Raw genomic sequence first — 24,514 nt, forward strand, 5'->3', positions numbered from 1 at the left:
ACTTCATTCTGACAGCAGCCTCTAATAAAATGCAACAATTATACTTTCAAATTTAGTAAATAACCTTATAGAAATAAAATCCCCAAAAGGTATACATTTGAAATAAAGTGAGTGGTACAATATCATGAATCCAAGTAGAATATTCATTTTGGATATATATATGTAAAGTCTAAAGTTAGTGAATATATAAAATTCTAATTAAATAATTTGTCAAGGAAAATAAAAATTGTGTTATTTTATCTTAAGCAGACAATTATCAGCATCCCAATGAATCCTATGACAATGTTTAAAAAAGGCTTCAAAAAACAGAATGCCTTCCTTAAAAATCCATGCATACAGCACATATAGAAGGAATCATATGAACTCCTAACATTCAAGTGAAAGCCTCAACTGAAATTGGTACTGCCTATTCATCCAATGTAGTCTGAGTTTTAAATATTAGTCTTTGGCCAACAAACTAAATGCTACAACACCATCATTGTAAAAACAATTATTAGCATTCATTATCTTTACTTTGAACTTCTGTACTAGTGACACATATCCCTGTATTATAAGGTCATAAGACATTAAATGGGTTAATATGAGAGCATAACTTAGAATCCATGTTTAGTAAATGACAAATGTTTGTTAAATTAGGATTAAGATAAAAAAACACTCATATTCATTAAGTGATAGTTATTCAAGGAGAAAAGTCAGTAATTACTAGAATATGGTTTTTCTTCCTTTGCCACTTTTACCTGTATGATGGCAGCATCTATGGATGCCTGTAAAACTGTAAATCCTGAGGACCAGTACTGAGCAGCCTCACATGATTTTGAACAGCCAGCTACAGGGAGAAAAAACGTGAGACATAAGATTTTGTATACCAAGTAAGTGCTTTCTTCTAAAGGTTCTAAAGATTGTTGAGGGCTACCAAAGTGGTATAATCAATAAATCTCTATAGGACCAACAAAAACACACTGTGGTCCTTCTTCAAAGGCAAATCACATCTCTCGTGTTTCCAATTTCTTATTTAGAATGTTGAAACAAAATTACATTTTAAAAAGTGTATAATAATTAATATCCAAATTTCAGTAGACAGCTGGGTATGATGGCTCAAGCCTGTATTCTTAGCTACTTGGGAGGCAGAGTTCAGGGGATCATGATCTGAAGCCAGTTGAGGGCAAAAAGCTTGAGAACTATTCTGAACACTAACCAGTGCAAAAAGGGTTGACAGAGTGGCTCAGACTGGCTTACCTACCTAGCAAGTAGAAGGTCCTAAGTTCCAACCCCAGTTCCACCAAGCAATAAAAAAAAAAGATTTAAAAGTAACTGAAGTATAGTAAACTAAAATTACTGGGCTGGGGATATGGCCTAGTGGCAAGAGAGCTTGCCTCATATACATGAGGCCCTGGGTTCGATTCCCCAGCACCACATATACAGAAAACAGCCAGAAGTGGTGCTGTGGCTCAGGTGGCAGAGTGCTAGCCTTGAGCAAAAGGAAGCCAGGGACAGTGCTCAGGCCCTGAGTCCAAGGCCCAGGACTGGCCAAAAAAAAAAAAAAAAAATTACCCCCAAAGATATCAAGTTCTGATCTCTGGTCTCAGAAACATTGCTTTATATGGAAAAGGGATCTTTGCAGACCTAGTGGTAGAGTGCTTGCCTTGCATACATGAAGCCCTGGGTTCGATTCCCAAGCACCACATATATAGAAAAGGTCAGAAGTGGCGCTGTGGCTCAAGTGGTACAGTGCTAGCCTTGAGCAAAAAGAAGCCAGGGACAATGCTCAGGCCCTGAGTCCAAGGCCCAGGACTGGCAAAAAAAAAAAAAAAAAATCAAAAAGAATTTGGCCTGAGGAGACCATTCTATATTATCTATATAAACCTTAAAAATAGCCACTAGTGTCTGAACAAGAGAGAGGCTCAGGGCTGGGGATATAGCCTAGTGGCAAGAGTGCCTGCCTCGGATACACGAGGCCCTAGGTTCAATTCCCCAGCACCACATATACAGAAAATGGCCAGAAGCGGCGCTGTGGCTCAAGTGGAAGAGTGCTAGCCTTGAGCGGGAAGAAGCCAGGGACAGTGCTCAGGCCCTGAGTCCAAGGCCCAGGACTGGCCAAAAAAAAAAAAAAAAAAAGAGAGAGGCTCAATTGGTAGAGAGCCAGCCTTGAGCAAAAAAGCTAAGGGACAGGACTTAGTCCCAATGTTAACACACACACACACACACACACACACACACACACACACACACACACACACAGAGAAAATAGGTTCAGTCAAAAAAATGCATGTAAATGACATTGTCCAAAATTAAATACACTCTTTACCTGACTTATGTAACTGTAACCACTGTGTACATCACCTTTATAGCAATACATTTTAATGCAAATATATATATATATTATAATACTGAATGGTAGACAAATAATACATAAATTTGGCTATTTAAATAATTAGTTAAAACATATCACTTTCTGTTATAAGTCGTTTCATAAAGACTTTTGTTTCCCTCAAAGGGTTTTGGAATTAAATCATAAATTCCATACTTAGCACAATGACTTTAGTATTGCTTAATAAACATTTATGAATGATAACACCTCTTCATAGTTTTAAATAGTTAAAGATTATTTCCTATGTTCCAAGTGTAAAATTAATAAAGTTCAATGGTGAGAGACTGTGATTTTAAATGCTTGTAAACATAAGTAAAAATAACTACATAGATGAAAAAGAGCAAAGTCATACACAACTTATTTTGTTATTAGAAATAACATTTTACATAAAAACCAAAAAGGTTGTTACATAAATAATTTTGCATGACATCTTGTGTATGCATGAATGTTTTTATACTATACTCAAAAGGTTTCCTATCTGAACAGTTGAAAATGACAAAGTTGGATCCCAGCCAATTTTTCACATAAATTGAGCAGCAAAAATAAACACTTAATTAACTTCAGTAATTGGACAGTTACCTCTTGAATCCATATAAATGGAAGACACTGGAATCATATCAGGAAAGAAACGGAGTTCATAGGACATCAAGTCTTTGAAAACCACACCTACAAAGTTGCTGGACTTAAAATGACTTGAAGCTACCATTTCTTTCTCATTTGCATACTCCTCAGTGATTATGACTATGAAATAAAACAATGCAGTTAACTCATGAATGTTTTCTATAATAGAATAAATTAATTAATAATTATAGTTGGTGAAGGATTATTTTATAAACATTTTGTTGTATTCTCTTCCTTAAAAAAGGTAATTCTTCTAAAAAATATTTGTAACTTTAAAAATGCAATTTTACAGACACTAAAGTCTCATTTTATACATAAATTATGCATCAGCATAGTATGTAAGTTATGAATATGATAAGGCATAGTGTAAAATATAAGCTTTATTTTATCAAGAGCTTGCTATATCTTGAATCTCAATGGCTTGTGACATATTTTACTGCTGAGTAAAATTTCTGACACCATGTCCACTGTTTACATCCCACTGACAGCACCATTGTCAGACAACGTTTTTTTTTTTTTTTTGCCAGTCCTGGGGCTTGGACTCAGGGCCTGAGTACTGTCCCTGGCTTCTTTTTGCTCAAGGCTAGCTCTCTGGCACTTGAGCCACAGCACCACTTCTGGCCGTTTCCTGTATATGTGGTCCTGGGGAATTGAACTCAGGGCTTCATGTATATGAGGCAAGCACTCTTGCCACTAGGCCATATCCCCAGCCCATTGTCAGACAATGTAAAACTTATGATTTACAGTAGAAATTAATTTCCTTTTTTGGTCGGTCATAGGGCTGGAACTCAGGGCCTGGACACTGTGCCTGAGCTCTTTTGCTCAAGGCTAGTGCTCTACCACTTTGAACCACAGCTCCACTTCTGGTTTTCTGGTGGTTTTAATTGGATATAAGGGTCTCACAGACTTTCCTGCCCAGGCGGGCTTTGAACCGTGATCCTCGGATCTCAGCCTCCTGAGTAGTTAAGAGGCATGAGACATCAGCACCCAGCATAAATTTATTTTTTTTTCTTCCAGTCCTTCCCTCTCATCTCTACCCATGAGTTGTATAGTTCACTTTCTTCTAGGTCCAGTGAGCTCTACTGCTACATTTTTTTCACCCTTTCCCCCTCAAATTCTGTACCCTCCTCACCACCCTCCCAAAAATATACATGTACCATACATTAAAAAGACAGAATAAAGAAATAAAATTCCTAAATAAAACTTTATCCAATTCAAAGTAAAATTTACAATTTCTTGACAGATGAAGATATTATTTTTAAATATTCCTTCTTACAAAAAAAGTACTTTAATCCTACTCAGAAATTATTTATTTTATCAATTATACCTTCTCTGAATAAAAGTTACCACTTAAGTCCAAGTATTATTTATTCCATTTTAGAAGATAAATTGAGAAAACTCTATAGTCATTGACATTGAGACATTTTTGTATGTGTCTGCCAGTCCTGGTGTTCTGTTAGGGAGATTTTTTTTCACCCTAGGCTCTACCACTTGAGCCATAACTCCTCTTTAAGTTTTTTGGTGATTAACTGGAGATAAGACTTTCCTGCCCCAGCTGGCTTCAAACTGTTATCTTCAGATCTCAGTCTCTTGAGTAGCTAGAGTTAGAGTAGTGCACCACTACCAACCCGCTAAGTAGGATACTCTTATTTTCTTGCAGTTTTGTTTACAAACAAGTCATATGTACTCAGGAAATGCCAGACTATGTGGTCTAATGTGAGGAACCCAAGACTGGTTCTTAGTTGTGTTGGCATACAGCAATAATTTAAATCACTGTAAAAAAAATGCACATGGAGAAAAACAGTCCAACATAGGTAAGCCATAGTCCTGGCCTCCAACGTTCAAATTTTCATCAGATTATACCATATGGCCCAGAAATAGGTACAGCAATCTGAAAATAATACTGTACTTAATATTCTTTACCATATATTTCTAGCTTGTTAGTTATTATGAGTTAGAATCAAAAGAAATGCTAAAGCTTTTGTTCTATACATAATTTTTAAATGTCCAAGAAACATAACATAAAAATATGTAAGATATGCCTCACCAGGAACATAAATCAGTGTTTCCCAAACCCTCAAGAAGTAGAACTATATGTTTTAAACTTTTTGCAAAGCTAGATTCTGGCAAGAGAAAATATCTTTCAAGGTTAAGAATATTATTTACACCTGGGCAATGATAGCTCACACCTATAATCCTAGCTATTCAGGAGGCTGAGATCTGAGGATAACGGTTCAATGTCTGCCAGGGCAGGAAAGCCCTTGAGACTCTTAACTCCAATTAATCAACAGAAAGCTGGAAGTGGAGCTGTGACTCAAAATGGTAGAGTGCTGGCCTTGGGCGCAAAAGCTCAGGAACAGTGCCCAGGCCCTGAATTCAACCCCCATGAACAACCAAAAAATGCACACACACACACACACTAGTTACTCATAAAGCAAGCCAATCAATATTGAAGCGAGTTCATGTTATAGCTATATATATATGATAATATATAAGATCCAAATATAGATGAAATATACATATACGATTAAAAAATACCATCTTGAAGGTGATCTGTAGATACTCTCTGCATGATGTCACTTGTAATATTAGTCACTGGAGTGTATCCAAGAATAAGGTTAGAAAGGATAGACTTGTCCATAGGATTAAGTTCTGTATCAGGCACTTCTCCATATTTCTTATTTGGATGCATCATGCTAATTAATATTAACCAAAATAAAAAAAACAGTGGAAAAAGAATTTCCTATAATAAAAGAAACAAAACAATTACAAAGTATACTGATGAAAGCAAATCAAGATCTTTATGCAAATAATATAGTACTAAGAAAAATCATGAAGAATTTGGTTGTCATCTATTATGTACAAAAGATAAAAGCAATTCTATGTCAAAAAATATTGTATTGAGAATATTATCAAATTCAACAAATATATTGCATGATTTTTGCTTTATATTCAGTTCTGCTATTTTAAGACTAAGTTACACAATAAGGTGACATAGAATGTACTATCTAATTATTGTAAATGAATAATACAAGTAATACACTCGTATTCTGTTATAGTGAAATACAATATAAACATGTAAAGATACAACAATGAAATTGCCACCCTGTAACTAATATAAGCCAACAAAATAATTTTTAAATAACAAAATAATATTACCTAAATTTATACTACTAAAACTATGTTTAGCTACTAAAACTATGGTCAGCTTTGATAGGAATGAGCTACTATTCATCTCATTATTTGTTCTTCTGCTGGTTTCAGGAGAAGACAAACAATACATTGCTGTCCTTTGACATTATTACTAGCTGGTTAGCTAGAGTTCTTTCTTTGTTTTACCCAAAGCAATCCACGCTGAGGTACAGAGATTTGTTATGCATTTTAGTATTCTTGGATAACTCAATCCAGAGACCATAAAATGTGAAGGTATGATGCATAAAATTGTGGGATGAAGCCTGGTGCTGGTGGCTCACATCTGTAATCCTAGCTACTCAGGAGGCTACGATTTGAGGATCACAGTTCAAAGCCAGCCTGGGCAGAAAAGTCTGTGAGACTCTTATCTTCAACAAACTGCTCATGAAAAGCTGGAAGTAAAGCTGCGGTTCAAATGTTAGAGCATTAGCCTTGAGAAAAAGAAACACTGGGACAGTTCCTGGTCTCTGAGTTCAAGCCCCAGGACTGGAAAAAAAAAAAAAGTGGAATGACACAAAGGTATATGAATGCTTAGAAATACTTATCTAGGATTCAAAATTAAGTACTGATACAAGAAATTAGCTAAATTTAGTAACCATTAGTAAAAATGTTAACATTTGAAAACAATGGGTAATTCAATTACCTTTCCCACACTAATATATTGAACACAATAAGCTTTTATCTTATAAGCAAAGAAAATAAAAATTTAGACAGCAAAACTCATAAACTAAAAGAAGGCATAAAAATAGTGTTCTGACTTACCTGAACACTACTTTTTTTAGTCCTACATTTAATTAGATAGTTCTTCAGCAGAAGTGTTCTGGTCTGTCTCCAAACTCCCACCTCCCTGATTGCAGTGGCCATGTTTCCTGGATCAGCCTACTAAAAGAGTACGTAAAAAGTTAGCTTTAAGCCATACAGTAAATCACATATTCTTTTTTTTTTTTTTTGCAAGTCCTGGGCCTTGGACTCAGGGCCTGAGCGCTGTCCCTGGCTTCTTTTTTTCTCAAGGCTAGCACTCTGCCACTTGAGCCACAGCGCCACTTCTGGCTGTTTTCTGTATATGTGGTGCTGGGGAATCGAACCCAGGGCTTCATGTATACAAGGCAAGCACTCTTGCCACTAGGCCATATTCCCAGCCCCCACATATTCTTTTTAACGGCAATAATACACGATGCTCTAGTCCCAGATAAGATGAACGTAAGCATATCGCAAGCTCCTTCTTCTCCCTAGACAGAATACATTGAACAGCTATTCAACAATTATCAAAATAAAATAACTGCATATAAAGAAAAAAAGGGGCGGGGGGAGGGGAGAACCAGGCACAGGTGGCTCATGTTGTAATCCTAGCTACTCAGGAGGCTGAGATCTGAGGATCATGGTTCAAAGCCAGTCCCAGTCTGTGGGAATGTTATGTCCAATTAACTGGAAGATAACTGAAAGTGGCATAGTGCTAACTTTCAGCAAAAGAGCTCAGCACTGGCCCTGAGTTTAAGCCTCACAACAACAACGAAAGAAGGAGGAGGAGGAGGAGAAGGAGAAGGAGAAGGGGGAGAAGGGGGAGAAGGGGGAAAAAGGGGATGAGGGGGAGGGGGAGAAGGAGGGAGAAGGAGGAAAAAATAGAACTAAAATACCACCACACCCGCAGTAAGCTTACAACTATTTTTCTTTGGTAATCCTGAAACTAACACATAAGAAGTGGACACCAGACCAGAGAGAGCACCAAAAGATACCCTCTATTTCTAGGATGAGGATTGGGAAAAGTTTGTCTTAATGCTCAGTGAGAATGTAGAAATATCAAATGACTCTTCCTCTCTAAAACAAGGACAAGGTATTCCAAGGTTGTTGACCCTCTCTGCACCCAGACAAAAATAAAAGCAAATTTTTAGAGACAGTTTCAGTTATCCAAGAAACTCAAGTTTGGCTTGTATGATCATTCTCTTTAAGCACACAGAAAAATAAAATACTAGAAGACTAAAAAGGTAGTGGAATTACAAACAACTTTTATTCTTCAGGTTTTTTGAGATTTTTACATATATTAATACATTATAAATATGTTATAAAATATTAAAGAAGTAAACTGAAAATAGCAAAACAAAAATCATCTCTAGGACAATAGAGAAAGGGAAGAAGAAATACTTCACTCATCCAAACATTATTTGCTACAAAACACAGAAACAGTAACATGAACTTTCTCAAGTTACCTGCTAAAACACAATGATTTAGAAGATACCACTAAATTATTCATTCAAACTGAATGCTGAATGTTTAATTTTTAGCTGCCAGGTCTGTCCCTCATAGTTATTGATAGATTCACAATATTTGTACTTCCTTAAGACTCAAATTAGAATCTCTAACGGCTTTGTCTGAAGCTTATAAACCTGCTCATCCACTCCACCTCTAGTTGGTGCCTTTTCAATAAAAAAGAACTAAATCCTATTCCTCATATGCTACCCAAACATATACACAAATTAACACCACCACCACCACTCTGGATCAAGATTGGTTAATTTTTCCCTCGCAGCATAGAATTTTTAAATGAGAAACTCAAACTGGAAGCCATAGAAACAGAGTTTCATCAAAGAAAGTACATTCTCTTTTCTCTAATCTTCCTCCAATCAGTACTTAAGTGTGTTCAAACTTTGATTTTTCTTCCTTAGGGTAAGTAAAATGCCAAGTTACCATCACACTATATTTTTATTTCACTAAGAAAACTAAAATCATATTTTACTTTTCACAACCAAAAGCATCTTAGCAAACTTAACAAAGGTATCCAAAAGCAACAAAGACAGGAATTACCAATTCCTGAAGTGGTGTAGAGTAGATAAAATTATGACTTCTCCAACAAAAGTAAGTAAATCTGACAATTAGTAGTATCTATGGAATCTTGAGTAAATTATTTCACTTTTCTGTTCCTTGGTTTTTCATCTACAAAATAATTATACCTACTTCTTTGGGTTATTAAAATGACTAAAAAAATGAACACATGTAACAATGAAATGGTACCTGGTATATGGCCAGTATACACAGTCACTACTGTATATAAAAGTAGTAACAATCGGGGGCTGGGGATATGGCCTAGTGGCAAGAGTGCCTGCCTCGGATACACGAGGCCCTAGGTTCGATTCCCCAGCACCACATATATACGGAAAACGGCCAGAAGCGGCGCTGTGGCTCAAGTGGCAGAGTGCTAGCCTTGAGCGGGAAGAAGCCAGGGACAGTGCTCAGGCCCTGAGTCCAAGGCCCAGGACTGGCGCAAAAAAAAAAAGAATTAAAAAAAAAAAAAAAGTAGTAACAACCACAAAGGAATAAGAGAGAACACCATATTTATGGGGGAAGAAAAGATGAGGAAAAGGCAACTAGGTAACTTTGAAATGAAATAACAGACTGATTAGAAAACTTCATAAATGAGGTGACTACCCTCTAAAGTCAAAGTAGTGAGTTGGAATAAAAACTAAGTCAAGAGAATTCTGTAGAACTGATGGGGAAAAAAAGAAAAAAAATTATGAAGAAGTATGAACATCATACAAGTATACAGGTGAATCTACAGTATGAGTGATCTCAACAACTCATGTTTTATTCAAAAGCATGTTTAACTGGGTGAAAAATGTTAACTTTCAAAAACCTTGAGCTCCCATTTATTCAAATTACTTAAAACAAAAACAAAATGTTAAAAAAAAAAACCAACTCTTGAAGAAAAATCATTTGTTCACTGGTTTTCTTCCCTTCAGGAAATGACCCATATGAACATCAAACTGAAAAGGAATGAAATGTTCTTACTATTGCTTATTATTGATTCTTCATAAACCTTTAAAGTTTAATATCCACCTAAACAGCAAACTGAAAGCTCTCATCAGGTCTGTAAAATTGACTTAACAATTTTCAACTGCTATCCTTCAATCACCTACACTCTTCAACTATAACACACCCACCACAGTCCACAAGGTTTAAGCAGACATGACTTGGAAAGAAGTATGGGGAACACATAAGATGATGTTAAGTGAAATGAACTCCATGTTATGGAAACAATTGTTATATCACTGTTGTAATTACTTTCAACGTGCTATGTATAACTGTAGCTTCTATTATTGATGATCTTCTTGCATCCCCTTCCTGTGGTTGTACCTACACTATCTCTGTATCTTATCTGAGTATATTGGAAACCATGTATACTGGTATTAGATCTAGGAAATTGAAAGGGAATACCAAAATTGAGAGACACAGGGTAAAAAAAGACAAACAACTACGAAAGCAATACTTGCAAAACTGTTTGGTGTAAATGAACTGAACAATTCATGGGGGGGAAAGGGTAAGAGGGAGGAGGGAGGAGGGAATGAGGGACGAGGTAACAAACAGTACAAGAAATGTATCCAATGCCTAACGTATGAAACTGTAACCTCTCTGTACATCAGTTTGATAATAAAAATAAAAATAAAATTTAAATTTAAAAAAAGGAAGTATGGAGAATAAATCAAACTAGGAAGTATTAACTTTACTATCAAGATCCTCTGCCAATTATATTTGGGAAAATAATCTGTCTGTTCTTCAATAGTACCACATTGTCTCTGAGAATTAATGTTTGCCATCTGAGAAGACAGAAGAAGACAATGTTAAAAAAGAAACATGTCTTCTGTCAACACAGTAGGGTAATCATAAAATTCCTCTCTTAGCCTGGCCAAGTGCCCATGGTCCCAGCTATTATAGGAGGCTGAGTCAGGAGGATCATTTTAGCCTGGGAGTTCAAGGCCAGCCAGAGCTATTCAGTCTCAAAACATAAGTTATTTTGAAAATCCCCTCACCTCACCCTCTCTCTGTCTATCTTGAGGGAAAGTTAGAGGTGGGGATAAACACTGCTCTTCTATGTTGAAGACCTCACCCAAATGATAAATGGATAGTGTCATAAGGTGAAATCATCTCTTAAGGGTAGGGATATTAGGTTTCCCTTAAGGAAAGATGGAAATCCACAGCAGAGGAGGTGGCATGAAAGCGCTCCTTTTGATAGTTACGTATCTGAAAATAAATGTCAGAATAATATATGGCCATAACAAAGAGATCTATGAAAGGTGGATTAATTTAGGCACAGTTTCCTGGATCCTACACATATGTGTGTATATACATACATACACAAGGCTATGAATTCCTTCCTCCTAGACTATAATTCCCAAACTTTAGAACCTAGAGTTGATGTCTGTAACAATTTAAAGGATAGAGGCAGTGAAATATTTCTTGGCCTACTCCAAGCTTAATACTGATTATAAGTGGAAATAGACTTCTATAGACATCTAGGAATTCATTGTTTAATGTTAATATAGGATCACAGCATGCCTGATTCACTTCCAGTTCAAATTCCTGCCAATGCAATACTTTAAAAACTCATAAAGCCAATTCTTAACTACCATGGCACAGACACCAACAAAGACACACATTTATAGAAACTACTTTGAAGTTATTTTCCCATTGTTCCACATGGGGTCATGTTAACAGTCTGTTGTAAGGCTTTAAATAATTATTAGATGAGATAATAATTAAATAAGGCTTTAGATAATTATTAGATAAGCTTTAAATAATTATCAGACAAGTTATTAGATATTGTTGGATAAGATAATAATTAGATAAAATAATTTGATAAGTTTAGATAATATAACTAAAGGCTTACTTAAATTTTTAGCTTTGCTAAATTATTTCCTAGATAAAAATTTCACACTAACCAGATACTGGTTGCTCACGTCTGTAATCCTAGTTACCCAGGAGGCTGAGATGTGAGAATCCCAGTTGAATGCCAGCCTAGGTAAGAAAGTCAATAACTCTTATTTCCACTAAAACTACTAATGAAGTCAGAAGTGGAGCTGTAGCTCAAGTGGTAGAGCACCAGCCTTGAGCAAAAAAGCAAAAGGACAGCAACCAAGCCCTGAGGTTCAAGGCCCAGGACTGGCAAAACAAAAAAAAAAGAAAATGAAAAGAAAAATCACACTAAATCTAATAAATTGTGAAAGAGAGAGAGAAATAAAAATTCACCAGTCATATCCTTTTCTAATGCATTTCAATTGACTTACTATTAATTGCCTAATGCAAACTATCAAAACAAATTAATTTAATAAATATCTATTATCTTCCATACGCTATAAAGGATGTTCAAACAGAATTGATATAATTTTGAAAATCCACATAACCTTTAAAAATGTTATAGAAAATTTTTGAATATAAGAAATTTTAAAGCTGTATTTTTAAAATCTAAAACATTCCTGTCACTCTGGAAAACGGTATGGAGATTCCTCAGAAGGCTAAATATAGAGCTCCCCTATGACCCAGCAGCCCCACTTTTGGGCATCTACCCAAAAGACCACAAACAAGAACGCACTATGGAACCAACCCAGATGCCCATCAGTAGACGAATGGATCAGGAAAATGTGGTACATACACAAAATGGAATTTTATGCCTCTATAAGAAAGAATGACATTGCTCCATTTGTAAGGAAATGGAAGGACTTGGAAAAAATTATACTAAGTGAAGTGAGCCAGACCCAAAGAAACATGGACTCTATGGTCTCCCTCACAGGGAATAATTAGCACTGATTTAGGCTACTCACAGCAGAGGATCAAAAGAACCTAATTGCTATGCCCTTATGAATGCATAAAATGATGCTAAGTGAAACAAACTCCATGTTATGAAAGTGACTGTTACATCACTGTTGTAATTACTTTCAACATGCCATGTGAAACCGTAGCTTCTATTGTTGATGATTCTCTTGTATCCCCTTCCTGTGGTTGTACCTGCACTATCACTGTATCTTATCTGAGTACACTGGAAACTGTATATACTGGTATTAGAACTAGGGAAGTGAAAGGGCATATCAAAATTGAGAGACAAAGGATAAAATAGACAAACAACTCCCAAAGCAATACTTGCAAAACCATTTGGTGTAAACCAACTGAACAACTCATGATGGGGAGAGGGAAAAGGGGGAGGGAGGGAGGGATGAAGGAAGAGGTAACAAACAGTACAAGAAATGTACCCAAGGCCTAACGTATGAAACTGTAACCTCTCTGTACACACTTTGCCTAGCATGGGTTCCATTCCTCAGCACCACATACACATAAAAAGCTGGAAGTGGCGCTGTGGCTCAAGTGGTAGAGTGCTAGCCTTGGGCAAAAAGCAGCCAGGGACAGTGCTCAGGCCCTGGGTTCAAGCCTTAGGGCCGGCAAAAAAAAAAAAAAAAAAAAAAATCCACCACTCACCAAATGTTACCATTACCTGCCAAACATTTTTAGTGAAACACACAGTACTGAAAGACACTAATATTTGTAGGATAAACAATCTCATTGTATTATGAGACAGGCTAAAGTAATCTTAAAAATTAATATTGGTTTTGACATGTACAGACCTAACAAAAACAAATTCTTGTTTATGTCTGTGAAGAATAAATGAATTCTATACTATAAAATAAAGTGAGTTATCCGGATATTTAGAGTTATCCTGGTAAGAAATGTTGTCAGTAGGGGCTAGGGATATGGCCTAGTGGCAAGAGTGCTTGCCTGGCATACACGAAACCCTGGGTTCAATTCTCCAGCGCCACATATATACAGAAAATGGCCAGAAGTGGCACTGTGGCTCACGTGGCAGAGTGCTTGCTAGCCTTGAGCAAAAAGCAGCCAGGGACAGTACTCAGGCCCTGAGTCCAAGCTTGACCCAGGCCTGGCAAAAAAAAAAAAAAGAAAGAAAGAAAGGTCAGTAATCTCACAACCTTGAAGGATTCCTGAAAGGCTTTTATTTGAAAATCTATTTCCTACCACTAAAAGAAGATTGCTAGAGGTCATTGCTGGCCAACTCAAGCAGAACTGATCACCACTCTTCTGTTTTACCTGTATACCCAGTAAACTGTAACTGTAATACTGCATGACCATTATTTCTTCATATGCTTTACCTTGAACTTAGCCATTAGCTACATAATGAAAAAAATACTAATTTAAATTTGCCTCTCTACCACTAAAGGCAATATTTTAACCTGTATTATCTTTCTGCAAATTCCTTGGCAAGCCTTCCTGAAAATTGTTACAGACCAAGAGTAGGCCAAATAAAATGGAGCAGATGGAGTTCACAGCCTGTTTGTCAGAGCCCATGAGTTAATGGTTTTTGTACATTTTTAAATGATGAGGGAAACAAAAAAAATTGAAAGAAAATATCTTGTGACAGCTAAAAACAACAAAAAATTTAAGTTTCAGTCTCTATAAAGCAATGAAATATAGTCATGCTCATTCATTTATGTACTGTTTGACTGCTTTGTGCTACAGTTATTGAAACAGACACCATGCTGTCTGCGATATCTAAAATATTTACTATCTCCCTTTACAGAGTCTGCTGACTCTTGTTACAGATCAACAAAGGCAAGAGGGGAAATGAGAAAAGTGACATGTTAATTTAACATTTACTGCAAGATTTATTTATCAAATATTACAGGGTAAAACAAAATGTATGAAGATAGTATAACTGATAAAACTGAGCATAATTTAATAAGTGAATTTGAGAGAAAGATTTTGGAACAGAGTGGAATAGAATGTCCAGGTAGAGATAAAATCATGGAAAAGTTTGACTCCCTAAAGGGCCTGAAATATATTCAATATGGAAAAGCATTTCATAAATGTTGACATCATAAAGATGACACCATAAGGACACTGGAAATACTGAGTATGAGAAATTAGGCACCCTTGCCTTGTGCATCCACAGGCAGTACCCTCTATTTCCTCCACAGCACTTTTACATCTATGAGTAACTACTTGGCTTTCTGGGTATAACACTGCACTGGTGGCTCACTCTCCCAATCCCCAAACCTCTAAATTTCTATCCCTAGCATCACTGTTAAGATTGTACACTTGTACTAAAGGTAACAAAAAAGTGTCCCTTTGTCTTTCTGTTCACCTACCAACTTCTCAGTGTAAAGTGCATTTTACAATGTGCCATTCCAATCTAGATGAAGTCTGTTTTCATCACAACTCTGAACCACAAAACCTCAAAAGCTTCAGCAAAATCTGGTATTAAGTGCACTTTTAAATTAAGGGTGTTTTTTTTTTTTTAGGAGAGGTTAAGTACTTATCTGGCACTTGAAAGAAATCCCTACCAGCTACATTTATCAGCTTCTTAATTATAAAATATGACTTTTAACTCAACAGAAAATAAATTGTAAGTGATCTCTTCTGCTCGAATGCTTTAAATTTTACTGTAGGTGGTACAATTATGAAACAAAATACTAGCTGGTGCTTGTGTTTCACCCCAGTAATCCTAGCTACTCAGGAGTCTGAGATCTGAAGACCATGGTTTGAAGCCAGAGCAAGCAGCAAAGTCTGAGACTCTTATCTCCAAGTAATCACAAAAAAACAGAAGTGGAGCTGTGGCTCAAGTGATGGAGTGCTAGCCTAGAGTAAAACAATCTCAAGGACAGCACCAGGTCCAGGATTGGCACGTAGATACACACATACACACACACACACACACACACACACACACATACACACATATTTACTGCTCACAGGACAACCTAAATTTTATGACTATTTCTTGCTGAAGGAGAAAAAAAACTGTAGCTATACCCATATGACCAGCTATAATTTTTCCTGTATGTAATATTTTCCTAGAAGCTTATATTTGAAACTTTTTAATTAAACTGATTCACACACTCCCAACAATTATTACTCAAGAGATTGTCATGACTCTTTTATATTACTCGAACTCAATAGACAGTGATTATAAATTATATTCCTCTTGGCACAAAGAATAGTAACTGGAACATAAAAAACACAATCACCAGTAATGTACTGTGTTCTCTATACCTTTGAAGTTTCTTTGGCCCATAACCATAAACAGCACAGACTGTTGGATTACTGCTTATTTTGACTGTTTTTAATGCAAATGCTCTCAAAGCCCTAACTTTCCTAATCACTCTTTCCTCTAAGTCTTCCCTGAAAATAGGTATCACAAGCACACTTAAGACACAGCAAAGCCCCAGAATTAAGGATCTGGCATCCCCAAGTTGGAATCTCAGCTCCAACTTTTTTATTTTTTAATAGCTGGATGAGACCTTAAAGTTATTTAACCTCTCTGACCCAAGTCCCACATCTGTCCAACTAAGGAATATCTTTAACTGCTAAGAGATGCTGTGGGACAGAATTTAATGAGATCATACAGAGCCCAGCTCATAGCTGCAGTCCAACCCCCACCCCCTTTTTTTCTTTCTCCCTCTGGGAACGTCGTCAGCAGACAACAAATGTGATCATCTTTACTTTTCAGACTTCTTCATTTCAGAGCAGACATCAAAGCCAATCAAAGCAAGGGGGGAGGAGGGAGGAAGCAAGGAAATGGGGTGGGCTCAGAAGAAACCTCCCCTTAGCTTATCAGCACCTCAAAACCAGATCGAAGGATGGATAGATGGATGGACAGATGTCTGCAGCCCACTTAGCTCTCCCGTAGCCTGGAATATTCTCACACCAAGGGCTTCACGAATGTGGATACTACACTTACACACACACACATACACACACACACACACACACACACACCTTTTCAATGCGCGCACAACCCCTTCCCGGCCCCCCAGAAATAACTCCGTTTTCCTTCGAGGGAGAAGCCGGGGCAACCTTGTCCAGCTTGGGGCCTCCAACGATGTTCGGGCGATGGGAACAGCCGACGTCCAATAGCTGCCACAGCGCGGCCGTCCGCCCGGAGGGTCTCCGTCCGCCCGCCCCCGGCCCGGCTCAGCCAGTACCGGGGTCCCCGTCCGCCCCGGGAGTCTCCGTCCACCCGCCCCAGGCCCGGCTCAGCCAGTTCCGGGGTCCCCGTCCGCCCCGGGGTCCCGGTCCGCCTGCCTGCCCGAGGCCCGAGCCGGTCCCCAGGGTCCCCGTCCACCCCGGGGTCCCGGTCCGCCCGCCCGCTCCAGGCCCGAGCCGGTCCCCAGGGTCCCCGTCCACCCCGGGGTCCCGGTCCGCCTGCCCGCCCGAGGCCCGAGCCGGTCCCCAGGGTCCCCGTCCACCCCGGGGTCTCCGTCCGCCCGCCCGCCCCAGGCCCGAGCCGGTCCCCAGGGTCCCCGTCCGCCCGTCCCAGGCCCGAGCCGGGCCCCGGGGTCCCTGTCCGCCTGCCCGCCCGCCCCAGGCCCGAGCCAGTCCCCAGGGTCCCCGTCCGCCCGGGGGTCCCCGTCCGCCCACCTGCCCGGCCCACACTGCAGCATCTTCTGAGGGGCTGCAGCCAGCGACCCCCACCTCTCTCTGGCCAAGGTTGTGGGTTTTCCTCAGCTCCGTCCGACGGAGTCCGGGCCCGCGGCGCCCCACAGCTCAGGCGCCCCGACTCCTTTTCCCCCCCTCTCCCGCCGCGCCTCCGCACGCCGCAGTCCTACCCACGAGGGTCAGCGTCTCCCACCCGACAGGCCGCTGACGCCGCGGCCCGCAGCGCCCTCCTCACCTTCCTCGGCGTCGCCCGCCGCAGCCGCACAGCCGTTAGGCCTCGACGCGTCGTCTCGGTGGACCCGGCGCGGGTGACGGAGCTCCGAAATGGGTGTGAGGACGCCGCCGCGACTGCGCGCCCCCGCGACTGCGCGCCCCCGCGACTGCGCGCCCCCGCCGCTCCGCCCCGCGCGGCCCCGTGCGGCCCCGCGCAGACGGGGCGGGGCGGGGCGCGCGCCCGCCAGAGGTGCACGCCGCGCCCAAACCACGCCCCTCCTCCCGGCCGATAGCACCTGAGGGCGGGGCTCCGAGAAGACGGAGTGGGCGGATGCGCGCACGTCCCCACCCCAAGCCTTGGGCGCTGCGCGCCTGGGGGCGTGGCCACTGGCGGGCGGGGCCCAGGTGGGCGGGGATAGTCAGGGGCGGGCCGGAGAGGGGCGGAGTCCCGGTCTGGACGCTGGCAGGTCCCGCAGCGCTTCTGCCTGCGCGCTCGGGGAATTTCTAGAGCTGTCAGCGCCCCATCTGTCTCCTCCCCAGAGATCTCGCCACCTTCATCCCAAGGCACAAACAAACAAACAACAGCAGCCGAACACAGCATCTTTGAAGCCTAGCCTCCAGTTGTAGTAAGAGCCCCGCAGCCTCCTTCCCGGGTGACCTGGATCGTCTGCCCTCTCCTCTAGCAGGTCTGCATTTGGGTATCCTTTCTGACCGGCTCCCTGGCGTGTAGCGATCCATCCCGAGACTGGACTTCGAAATCGATCTGCCGCCGCATCTCCAGATTCCAGAGTGCCCCCGGAACTCCGGCCTCCCCGTCGCCAGCCTTCTCCTTCCCCTACCGGACGCCGAGGCCGTGACCCCCCTGGGGCTGACCTTGACTACCTGGGGTTGACCTTGCGGAGTCTGAGAATGTGGTTGACCTTGAGTTTTTCCAAACGCCTTGATTTGTGGCATCTGTCAGAGACTCCATACCACACTTAATTTTGCTAAAAAAGTACAATCTGGTGTTTTGAATATCACTACCTAAAGTCACCTACCATGGGGGTCAAAAGTTATTGCCAGGGAAACAGAAGTTCACCCGGTATAAATAATATATTTCCTGTCCATATTTACTTACACACATGTTTTAAAGAATTTTCTAAATCCCATAACTCTGCATACATCATATATACATATATAATTTTCACCTGGTTTTTTTTTCTGCTTGTCAAATTGAAACCAAATCTCCTCGACTTTCATTCTGCTTTAAAGAGAAACAACAACAACAACTAAGGAGTCGAGATTTTATTTTACTTGTCTTGCTGAATATGAGCTGGACAGCAGATTCAAAGATGGCTCATTGGGGTACATGATTTACATATTTGGCAGTGGGAGTGGAGGAATGGGAGATAGGAAGTCCAAGAAACTGTATCGAAAAACCAAAGAAGGAAACTGGGTGCTGGTGGATCATACCTGTAATACTAGTTACTCAGAAGGCTGAGAGCAGAAACATCTCCATTTGAAGTGTCATGGAAGAAAAGCTCGGCAAAAAAATAAAAATAAAAATAAGCCAACAAAAATTAGCACAATGGAGGCATGGCTCAAGTAGTAGAGTACAATATCGTACCAGCCTAGCAACCAGGAGGCTTAGAGCGATTCAAAACCCTGGATCAGAAACAAAGAAAGAAAAGAAAGGAAGGAAGGAAGGAAGGGAGAGAAGGAGGGAGGGACAGATGGTGGGAAGGAGGAAGGAAAAAGATGAAGAGAGAATGAAAGGAAAAGAGATAAACAAAAAAAGATAGGTAAATTATTCAGAAATATAGAAAGCATGATAGTTGCACATTCAGAAGAAGATATTCTCAGTAGCCTGTGATATTAGGCAGTAAATAAACTTAGGTCAAAAATATATAAACTTGGTTTAAAAAAATGTTACCAAACATTACTTTCATACCAGCTCTCCAGTGGTTCCTTTCACAAGCTAAGCTTAACTAACTTCTGAGTCTACCATCATTCCTACCACATTTCAGGCAAAGTTTCCTGAGATTTTTTTTATCCTCATTGTCTCTGTCTTTTATTCTGTCTGCTCACACTTCTGTTCTTACTTCAAGACAACATGACCAAAAAACACATCTCAACATCCTTGACAAGATAGTTCATTCACCTCTCAAATTCATAACCACTGCTGTCTTATTTGTATCACATTACTTATGTGCTAAAAGTAGTTTGAGGTTAAGAGTTTTATATTCTATCAATCCACGTTATCCACGTTATAGGCTTCATTGTAGTTTATGGTAAATGTTGACAACACTATTGATGAGAAAAAAACACATATAAGAAAGAATATGCAGGAAGTGGAGCTGTGGCTCAAGTGATAGAGAACTAGCCTTCAACTGAAGAGCTTGGGGACAGGACCTAGGCCCTGAGTCCAAGCCCCATGACCATCCCACACCCCCACAAAAAAAAAGAAAAGAAAGAATATGCAAATATTACTATACCCACCAAGTCCTTTACTCACAAAATGAGATATTATCAGCTGGGCACCAGTGGCTCATAGCTATATTCCTAGCAACTCAGGAGGCTGAGATTTGAGGATCAAGGTTTGAAGTCAGCCCAGGCAGAAAACTCTGCAAAACTCTTAACTCCAATAAACCAGCAATATTACTGACTGTTGGCATGGTCAAGTAGTAAAATGCCCGCTGAGCAGGCAAGCAGATCAAGAGCCAAGTTCCTGAGTTAATGATTTGGTAGGAACTCACATAGAAAAGAAAAAGATGCTCCTGGTGGCGCACACCTGGAATCCTAGCTACTCAGGAGGCTGAGATCTGAAGACTGTGGTTCAAAGCAAACCAGGACAGAAAAGTCCATGAGACTCTTATCTTTAATTAACCACCAGAAAACCAGAATGGTGCTGTAGCTCAAAGTGGTAAAGTGCTAGTTTTGAGTGAAAAATCTCAGATGGCCTGATTTCAAGCCCCAAAGGCCCTGATTTCAAGCCCCATAAATGAAAATAAATAAAGAGGAAGGAAGGAAGGAAGGAAGGAAGGAAGGAAGGAAGGAAGGAAGGAAGGAAGGAAGGAAGGAAGGAAGGAAGGAAGGAAAGAAGGAAGGAAGGAAAGAAAGAAAGGACTCAGTCAAATTTTTCTTATGGGGCTGGAGTTGAGTTTAGTGCTAGAGTACTTACCTAACATGCACTCAGACTGTAAGGACTGAGCCCCAGCACCAAAAAGGAAAGGAAGAAAGAAAACTTCCAGACAGATGGCAAATTGTGACAGTGATTGAGTATGAGAATCAATAGCAAGAAAAGAATCCTAAACAAGACCTTTTAATTAAAAGATTGCTACAAAATAATGCATGGGTCATGGTCATGGTGTGTTCAAATGTCTTTGGGGGCAGGCTATTTATCAGATGGCTTGTATCTTGTAAAAAGGTTAGCCACATAATCTCTTGAAATTTCCATGTTCCTAGCTATTAGTACCAAACAAGCAGCTGGTGAGAAGATGTTCCTTCCTGAGTTTCTGTATCTAAGAAATAGAAACAAGCCATATTGCAAGGTTGTCATGGTGGCAACTTGAATCCCCACATCTCATTAACAGATCTCTTAGACAAATAAGTCACATGGGAATACATAGGGCATTAGAAGTTGTAGCTTGAGATTTAACAAGGTATCTAACTATAAATTTAACAGTGAACCTGAAATTTGGCAGTATCTAACTATGTTGAGAAAGAGAATGACATTGTCACTCATCAACTCACTGCCTAAACTCTGGCTGGTGAACAAGGGAATAGTCTATGTTTGATACTTTTTTCGCATGTTAGACACAAAAGCCTTATTTAAATGGATTTTCTAGGACAATTTGTACAAAATTAATGGCAACAATGCTACATTTTTAAAGAATATTTTTCTAACATCTTTAGTATATTATTCGGCATGATTGAGGTCTTTGCCACTTGTTTTGTTTATGCTAGTTTTGGGGTTTGAACTTGTGGCCTGGGCACTGTCCTTGAACTTTTCTGCTCAAGGCTAGTGCTCTACTACTTGAGCCACAGGTCCACAGAAGGGATTTTGGGGTATTTGTTGTTGTTCTTGATGTTGTTTGGTGTTTAATTGGGGACAAGTGTCTCATGGACTTTTCTTCCCAGGCTGGCTTTGAACCTTGATCCTCAAATCTTAGTCTCCTAAATAGCTAGGATTATAGGCATGAGCTACTAATGCCTGGTACAGTTGCCATTTCTATAAACAAGGGAAGGTTCCAAGAAAAGGGATGTGGTTTCTAAATTCAATTTAGTATAACTTTAAAGAATTTCAAAACTGGCACCTGTATCTACAATGCGGGAATGAGGCAAGGCAAATAGAGAAATATCTACTGCACTGACAAAATAGAAAGGGAATTAAGCATCTCTAATGCCAGGATTCCCTACATGTGGCTGAAATTGCTATTAAACAGCTTAAGGAAATGATTACTAATTGTGGAGGCTTACAGGAGAGACAAAAGGGACCAACTTCTGATGGCAATTTTAGTCTGATCTTAATGCATTCCCAATAGTATTTCCCCTGCTTTTTACAATATACAACAAAAAGAATTCAAGAGTATTATCCTTTGTGTTTCTCCAAAGGGAAAACTTGCGCAAGGAAATGGATACTTGAGGAACATAAAACCAAAATGTATTCTTGAAACTCAACCATCCAACAAATGTTTATCAAGTGTCTGGTATTCTTGCTTAGTAAGAACTTGAAGAACAGGCTGTGATAATACATGCCATCCCATGTAATCCCAGAATTCAAGAGGATCAGAGAGCCAAGAGTTATGTAGTAAGACTTTGTGTCAAACAAACAACATTAAGAGCAACCTTCCAGGAGAATGGAAGCACTCAGGAAGCTAGGACAAGAGGATCACTGGAGCCCAGGAGTTCAAGACCAGCAGAGATAACTAGTGAGATTCCCACCTCAAAAACAAACAAAAATCAGCAAACAATGGAAGGCAATATTTGTTCCACTGATAAAGTTATATGTGAATTGCAATATGCTGTGGAAAACTCAAATGGAACTGAAGTTACCTAATGACTTCTAGCGGAAAAGAGGGCAAGATCAGTTATTAGAGTGCAGAATATACTAGAGAGAGAAAAGAAGTCTACATGGTTTTTTTTTTTTTTTTTACAAACACAAAGCCATCACTTTACCAAAAAGGGATCAGGTGAAAGCTACTAGATTCAGTTTGTGCTTTAAACTGGGAGAAATGAAACCCTTTAGGAAGTGATATCTGAGAGAGGGGAGGGAGGAGATGGTAAGAGGACACCTATCTGTTTCAGATGAGGCCATGATTCCAGGCATATATTACATCCCACAGCTGTTCACGGGGAATCTAACACCCAGGGCTGCTAAGTACTGAGAAACTGTAAAGAGAAAAAATGACAACACATTATTTATTTTAATGCATGATTTAAAGAAATAACATAGATACTGAAAACTTTACAATAGAAAAGCAGAACTCCAGAATACATCATTTAAAAGTGTGGGGATCTGTAGGAACTAGATAAGCAAAAACAAGCCATTCCATCTATCTTTATTTTTGATACTTAAATTATAGTGAAACTTGATAATCATGATATAAATCAATCTCAGCAAAAATGAAATCTAATTATCTGTAATATTTTTGTGGATAAGATGCTAAAGGAACAAACAGTTTGATATAATTAGGTAGATTTAAAGTTAGCTGAATGCACGTTCCTAGATGAAGGCAGAGAAATCACTCTGATCAATACAGAAGATAAAACAAAAATAATGCAATGTTTTAAAAATATGATTGAAGACAGAAAGTGAAATAGTTTTATTTGAACAGTTTAAACTCCAAGCTAAAACCTAAAAGATAAAATTCAACATAACTACATAAAAATTCGACATTGGTGTTGAACAATTAAATTCTACAAGCACAAATTAGGATAGATTGTAGTTTATGCCAAAAAAAAAAGTAAAATAAAATCAGAGCCGGGTGCTGGTGGTGTACGCTTGTAATAATAACTACTCAGGAGGATGAGATCTGAGATTCACTGTTTGAAACCAGCTCAGGCAGGAAAGTCTGAGACTCATCTCCAATAAACTACTCAAAAGGAGTCAGGCAAAAGATAAAACATTCTAGAAGAATACAACTCTCTTCAGTAGTTTGCCCTCCACCTCATTTGCCTTTGACTTTGCTTACCTCAACTCTCTCTCCAAACTCAAAAAGTCTTACCTATGTCAGGATTCACTTTCAAAAGTTCTTTGTGGGGAAATTTCAGATGTTTTATCATTAGTAAGACCTTTCTCCATAATCTATCATCTGCCCTTGAGTTATTTTTTTGTTTTTTCAAATTGATATTATAAAGGTGATGTACAAAGGGGTTAAAGTTACATAAGTCAGGTAAAGAGTACATTTCTTTTTGGACGATGTCACACCTTCCCTTGAGTTCTTTTAATCTAGAAATTGAGCATGTTGCCATGTTAGATTACATCATTATTCTATCCAAGTATAGCAAGGTCCTCAGTAATTAATCAAAACATAAATAACCAGTGGAAAATAACAAGTCAATCTTTTCTTGTGGTTACCACCTTTTGCCACTAGATGGTACTTGTTTGCTTGAGAGAGAAAAATGCTGATTCAGTTGGCCTAGCTCATAATGAAACTAACCGATCAGAGACATTATAGACCCAGGCTCCATAGGCTTACATTTGTAATCCTAGCTACTCAGGAGGCTGAGATCTGAGGATTGTGTTTCAAAGCCATCCTATCTCCAATTAAACACACACACACACACACACCCCACAATGGAAGTATGAGCTCAAGAGACAAAGAGTCAATATTGAGAGAAAAAGCTAAGGGATAATACCTAGTACTGCCACCAAAAAGAAGGAGAAAGAGGAGGAGGAGGGGGAGGAGGAGGAGGAGGGGGGGGGGAGGA

General features: G+C 39.5%; 1 protein-coding gene across 2 annotated transcripts in view; it reads right to left on the bottom strand.

The window, feature by feature from the left end:
• Positions 1-17,751, bottom strand: part of Abca5 (ATP binding cassette subfamily A member 5) — a 69,027-nt gene extending 51,276 nt beyond the window's left edge. Inside the window, exons 1-5 of one of the 2 annotated variants that reach the window (XM_048365218.1) lie at positions 17,625-17,751; positions 6,944-7,063; positions 5,528-5,732; positions 2,948-3,109; positions 738-826 (exon numbers count right to left, since the gene is read on the bottom strand). In XM_048365218.1, the coding sequence (XP_048221175.1) occupies positions 738-826; positions 2,948-3,109; positions 5,528-5,732; positions 6,944-7,045 (558 nt within the window). In that variant the 5' untranslated portion in view covers positions 7,046-7,063; positions 17,625-17,751. Of the gene's footprint in view, positions 1-737; positions 827-2,947; positions 3,110-5,527; positions 5,733-6,943; positions 7,116-7,333; positions 7,446-17,624 lie in introns of those variants that run through there. The other variant, XM_048365217.1, reaches the window with a different exon arrangement.
• Between the last annotated feature and the right edge of the window lie 6,763 nt (positions 17,752-24,514).

Source organism: Perognathus longimembris, chromosome 17 (genome assembly GCF_023159225.1).
Source record: "Perognathus longimembris pacificus isolate PPM17 chromosome 17, ASM2315922v1, whole genome shotgun sequence".
Classification (NCBI taxonomy): domain Eukaryota; kingdom Metazoa; phylum Chordata; class Mammalia; order Rodentia; family Heteromyidae; genus Perognathus; species Perognathus longimembris.